General features: G+C 33.3%; 1 protein-coding gene across 5 annotated transcripts in view; it reads left to right on the forward strand.

The window, feature by feature from the left end:
• Positions 1-2,764, forward strand: part of LOC138185629 (uncharacterized) — a 38,945-nt gene extending 36,181 nt beyond the window's left edge. For all 5 annotated transcript variants that reach the window (XM_069124750.1, XM_069124742.1, XM_069124761.1 and 2 more), the window contains one exon: positions 200-2,764. In XM_069124750.1, the coding sequence (XP_068980851.1) occupies positions 200-1,723 (1,524 nt within the window). In that variant the 3' untranslated portion in view covers positions 1,724-2,764. The remainder of the gene's footprint in view (positions 1-199) is intronic.
• The last annotated feature ends 3,738 nt before the right edge of the window (positions 2,765-6,502 follow it).

Consider the following 6,502-nt stretch of genomic DNA (forward strand, 5'->3'; position numbering starts at 1 on the left):
TTATCTAGCTTAAAAAATCGGTGAAAGAATTGAAAAGAGTAAGGAGCATAGAATTAAAAGTTAATAAAAAATGTAATACTATACGAAATGTATAAATAATGATCTAATAGCAATGTTATAATAATACTACATAACATATTATAGAATAATACTATAATAAAAAATAATAACAAGAAATGCGTGCAACTATCTGCTTCAGATCGCACGGAGAAGAAGAGTCCGCGTTCGAGTCAGACCAGCGGTGGACGATTTCGTCACTGCCGAGTCCCAGCACTTCAACTCTGCCCTAAACGGTTTATTTCGAGACCAATATAAGTACAACCCCATCCGTGAACCAAAACCTCTTGCAGGAGCTTCAGCTTCACCTGAGAAATCGATTTTACAAGACTTTCTATCAGATATTCTAAAGAACGACGAACCTACGAAAGTCACAACCACTGAGGTACCTGAAACCGCATGGACAATGTCTCCAGCCATGACCACTCCTATGGTGATCCCTGAAGACGTCAGTGGAACTACAGAAATCCAGATTACCACAATTCCAACCACTTATAAGATTGAAGAAACAACAATCACAGAGTCGCCTTATGAAGATCTATTTATTAAATTAATTAAAAAACCACATGATAATATAAAGATAAACGAACAAGAGAAAAAAGAAAAGAACGAGAAGAAGATAGTTACTGGAGAGAAGGAACAGCAAACCTGGGAAACAACGAAGAAATGGAACCGGAAGAATTTTCAGAACACTCTCAGTTTTGTCTCAATAGCAGGTAAATATACAACTAAAGGTAATGATGAGAGCAAGTCGAATGATGAATTAAATGATTCAGAATCACTTCGAAATATAGAAGAAATAAGTTTTAATCAGAAAGAATCGAATAGGAAGAATGATGTGCTGGAGGATCGCAGTGAGGTAGATAGAGACAGTACAATAGAGTTCGAAGAAAGTAATAAAGAATCAAAAGACGAGGATTATAACCATCCCAAGAATCACAGGGCCAAATGGAGCGAGGTGAGATACCCGTCTGCCTTCGACCACTCCAAATCATCCAGCTGGAATTATGATTCAAAAACGAGTGGTAGATCTGCCACAACGTCGATTCCGGGGTTAGTAACAAAGAAGGAAGGAGACACCAGTGTAAAGACACTCTCAGACTACGTTCAAGCGATCTTCGATACTATGAAGAGTGCTGAGGAGGAGACAACAGTAACCAACACAGAAAATCCAGATGAAATCACCACCACTGGGCTTCCTGTATTTAATACAGAGATTCCAGATCACGATATTGAATCAAAGCAAGAAATATTAGCGGATAATGAAAAGATTTTTAAATTAAAAGACGATGAAGTTAAAATGACTACTCAAGCGAGCTTTGAAGAGTCACAGACAATTGGAGATGTTAATGAAAATGGTAAGGAACCGACGGGGACTGAAACCACGACGAATATCGATCTGGAGAACGCGACGACCTTGGGACGAATCGACATGATTGCAGACACAACGACGAGTTCTACGTCCGAGAATTATTTCGCAAGTGACCCTCCTCTGTCGACGACTTTGAAACCGAGTAGCACCACTTTATTAATTAATTCGACAGAATCAATATTAGGAAAGGTCCTGCGAACCTCAACTACTACCAAGGTCTCGCATATGACGGAGATTTGCTACAGAGGCCGATGCGTGATGACGAGGCCCAGTCGAGACGATCAGTTCAGATGAAGAGAAAAAGATTGGTAATCGATAAAAATGTAAGAGAATAAATAGTGTCATTCCCTTCGATCTGATCTAGGGAATGGATCGTTTCTGTATATAGAGAGGGCCTCATTGACCGCGTTCTTCGTACCATGTCTCGTTTTATTTATTTAATTGGAACTTTCTCTAAAAGCGATTTTCTTAGTAACTTTTTCTTCGCGGAAGGTGCAGAGTGTAAAGCTTAACTCGTTGAGGATTAATTAGTAAAATGATGTGTAAAAATATTTTGTGGATAGAAGTGTTCCTTTTGTTTACTAAAAGTATAATAATTAATAAATGTTAATTGTCAGATAATTTTATTGGATGATTTCACTCATTATGAGCGAAACGGTGAGATGTGTAAAAGTCTCTGTGAACAAAAGTATTTCTCCTTTTCACTTGTAAATAGAACACTGATATTGATTATTGAATAAATGATTTTCATCTCATTGAGTGGAGATTAACCATATGTAGATATAATATAAAGAAGAACATATAAATGGAAATAAATCTAAAAAGTAGTTTTATTAACTCCTTTTTAGTTCTAATCAGAACTATGATATTAATTACTGAATAAAATATCTTCCATCTCAAGGAGTTAAGACTAAACAAATGTATAATGTAAAGAAGATATATGTAAATGAAGAAATGTGAAAATGATTGAATTAAGTGAATTAAGAAATTCAACAGAGAGAGTAGAAGAACATTACCCTAGTCAGGGTAAATTGATTCGATAAGAAATATCAAGCACCGTTGATGATGAATCGATAATGTGTGACGAAGTTTGTTTATGAAAATCGTGCCAGGGGATTCTCTGGTGTTTTTGACTGGGTTCGAAGCCGGAAACGGAGGCCCTGCTAGCGTTCCATCAACGCCTCTAATCTAGAGAAAAAAAAGGATAAAGAAAAAGATAAAAAATGAAACGATAAAGGGCTAAATCTATTTAATTGAAATCTACCTGTCACCTGTTGTTGGTATGCGTGTAAGTTAAACGTTTAAGTACTTTATTAAAAACACAAGAAAGCAAAATCCAGTCTCTTTTTCACACAACCCTACGTAAGTTCCTTGACACTTCCTATGATTGGTTTGTTAAACTGATCTCATTGACCTCCTTTTTGTTTATGCTGCAAACCTGATTACAATTAGTGTTTATTGAGCAGATCACTTTATCTGAAAATTATTGTATGTTTACAAAAAAATTGAGTACTATTTAAAAATTGAATACTGGGTGTTATAGTTAATTTATGAATTTTTCGTGCTTAACTTATTTAGCTCTAGAAATGAAACGAAGGATATTATGAGCGGCTAAAGGATTTTAGATTTTTGGTGATATTTACAAATATCTGATTTTATGATTAATAACTCTTTATTGAAGAAAATCCGTTCGTGAAAAAATTCCTTTACATTCAATGCATTAGAACTATGCCAAATTATGACAAACAATTACTTCCAAAGAAATTTCGCGTTTCTTTCTTTTTTTACAGAAACATCCTTTTCTGTTAAGAAAAATCGATGTTGCATTTTAAAAAGAACAAAAGAATATAGACGAGTAAACTGAAAATTTAATTAAAAAATTCATTAATTATGGAATATATAACGCTACACACGCGCGCACACATACACATATACACATATACATAGAGTCGAAAATCTGACCCTGATTCAAGGCACAAAGGATAAGCATTGAAGAACAGAATCGTTACAGCCAAAGGCTGATTAAATCATTCGTTGGAGAACAGAAGCAAGAATAAACGTTTCTCCTATTGTAGTTCCACGATTTGAAGAAGGGTAGGAACGGGATGGGTGTGCACGTTTTCCTTTCAAAAGGAAAGACGGACAACTTCTCCAAACTCGCCCCTTTCGCGTTAAATTGAGCCAACAAACTCCCAGGACCAAAGTTCAATGGAGTTCATCAGCCTGGTTGCATCTCTTCTAATTAACCTTCCATTGTTTTTCTGCGAAAATTCTCTAACGACGGTCAGGTCGGTCGTAGGTTTAATTTTTATTGCACAATCCAATAATTTCTGCAAATGAGTATTATTAATTACTGTTTATCTGAAAATTTATAAAAAAAAGAACAGATGAAGTTAGCAAGGAAAAATTAAATATACAATATTTAACGTAAATACATAATATATAATAAAATAAGATAACTGTAATTTATAACAATTATATGTATAATTCTTAAGTACACATACATGGAATGTACCTAATAATTGAGGATTTGGAATGATAAATAAGATATACACGCTCTAAAAGCGAATATTTTCAATTTTCGACCTTTACCATCTTAATAAATTTAATCAAAAAAGAAATGATCAAAAATATACATTTTACTTGTGGTATATTATTGTATAATCTTTAATACTTGCCATTCGTTATTTAACTTATTAGGTATTATACTTATTATACTTATGTTATATTTCGTATTATATATTATATTACTTGTGATATACTGTAATCTCTGTCATTTAAATCATCTAACATTTAGTATTTGTAGTACACTATAGTCTTTAACACTTAAATGGTTAACCATTTAAGCTCTATAATTTCAGTATTAATTTTATAATCTACAATTTTTTAATTTCATAATTTATAAAAAAATGTGAAATCCATTATGTTAGTGAGTTTAATAATTCTGCTGTTATTTGTCTAATAGGAAAATTCCATATATGTATATAATTGTCAATATGGCGGTTGGAATTAATCGGTTAAATTAATTTGATTCGTCCGTGGCATTCGTTCGATCATCTTTAGAATTCTATTTCGAGGTTCTCGGGGTTGTTTATCGATGCACGGAACCCCTCTTGAAAGCCATCAAGCCCACCGAAGAAAATTATCAAAGCGTACCGGAAGTCACATTACGATCATTTTCCAATAGTTACGCTTTCCTATCCTATCTACATTGTATCGAAGGGCCATACCATCGATTCTTGTCGATATCTGTGCCACGGGTACGACACCACTGTCACTTCTGATGGCCACTTCGAGTCCGGAAATAGGAAATAATCAACTCGACGATGTCTCGAAATAGACTAACGACGAGTTTGAATTTAAAGCGTGCCCTTGACACTGCCAAAAGATTCAATTTTCCCTCATCACCCATGTCATAATTCGACACTTTTAACGGATACTACTACAGTCAAAATACGATTCGGATATTCGATTTCTGATACATGTCGCATGTTATGTCATTTCGCGATCAATCGACATTCCATATCGACTTAACTCTGCTATGTCCTTGAGCTTATTTTCAACACAATTATGATTTTTTATTGTCAAAAAATTTCTTTGACTTGAAGAAATTGTTAAAAAGTTTATTGATATAGGTATAATTTCTTGTCCCACTTTGAATTGATCGGAAACCATATTGATCAACTCCATAAATTGAAAAGTAAAAAAATATGAGGTTACAAACAAAGTCTATATTACATTGTAGAAGTTTATTATATGCAGTAAATTAAATAAAAAGTAATATTTAAGGCAAAAACAGTCACTGTAAGAAAAGATCTTTTTTGTCTTGTAAAGACCAATTTTCTGATTCGAGTACATATCTGTTGTTATCATATTAGGTTAGTTATTAGATTATATAGCAAAAAAAAATTGCAGTATAGATTACTAAAGATTATAATGTACTACAAATCTTAAATAAAAAACGATTTAATGTTAAAAACTACAGCATATTACAAGTAACAACATATAGCATGTTACAAGTATTAAATGATAAATGGTAAGTATTAAAGACTAGGTATAGTATACTACAAACAGAGCGTACAGTTATAACCATTTCTTCCCCTCTAAATTCATTAAATGGTAAAGATGAACAATTGATTATATTTTCCAGGAAATTTTTTTAGTTTCTTTTTTGTAACAATATATTTTAAAAGATCTTTAAAGGAATTCATAAATTTGTGAGATATTGAAGGTAACAGAATATTTGGAACATGTACTAAAGAGAAGTTTCATAGCAGGCGTAAATGTCTGCCGAACCCTCAACCTAATTTTCATATGCCACGAATACTCGACGTTTCCGGTGGTGTCACATGGCATAGGAAACGACGGGGAAAAGTGGAAAGAAAGAAAAAAAAGAAGAAGTGGCACAAATCGTGGTGAGTAGTCAAGCGAGAAATGGCGTTGCACCGTTGCGTCGGATCGATCGCAAGTCGCTTTGTGTCTGAAGTTCGTCACAGATGGCGGCACTTCCTAGAAATGTTTCCCTACTTCGAGGAAAGAACAGGGTGAGTCATAGAACATCAACATCGGCGAGAGCAGTAGTACGACCGCGAATTTCGCGAGACGGTTCGCGCGGATAAACTTTCACAGTAACTTCATGTTACACGAGGTAAATCTAAAGATTTTTCTCGATAGTTTCTTTAAATTTATATTCACGCCTTGTTAAATCAATTTCCATCATCGAATGATCAAAATATCAGATATTTAATAATAATTGTTCCTTAATATTATATATTTTGATATTTCTACTCTTAATGTAACTAAAAAATATTTCTTCATAAATTTTAATTTCTTCATAAATTCTGAATTTTTAATTTTAAATTGTGAATTTTCTATAAAAGAAATAATTGTAAGTATTTTTTTAATATATAAAAAATTTGGAAATTGTAGGGATCGTTAGATTTTCGACATTTAATCGTAAGATTGTTATTTCTTCAAAAGGTTTTGTGAAATCTGTTAGTGATTGATCGCGATCAATCATACTCGATGATCTACTAATAATTGATCAAATTAATCAGAACGTTCGATTAATCA

The sequence above is a fragment of the Bombus flavifrons genome, chromosome 1 (genome assembly GCF_040668555.2).
Source record: "Bombus flavifrons isolate JBK064 chromosome 1, iyBomFlav1_principal, whole genome shotgun sequence".
Lineage (NCBI taxonomy): Eukaryota > Metazoa > Arthropoda > Insecta > Hymenoptera > Apidae > Bombus > Bombus flavifrons.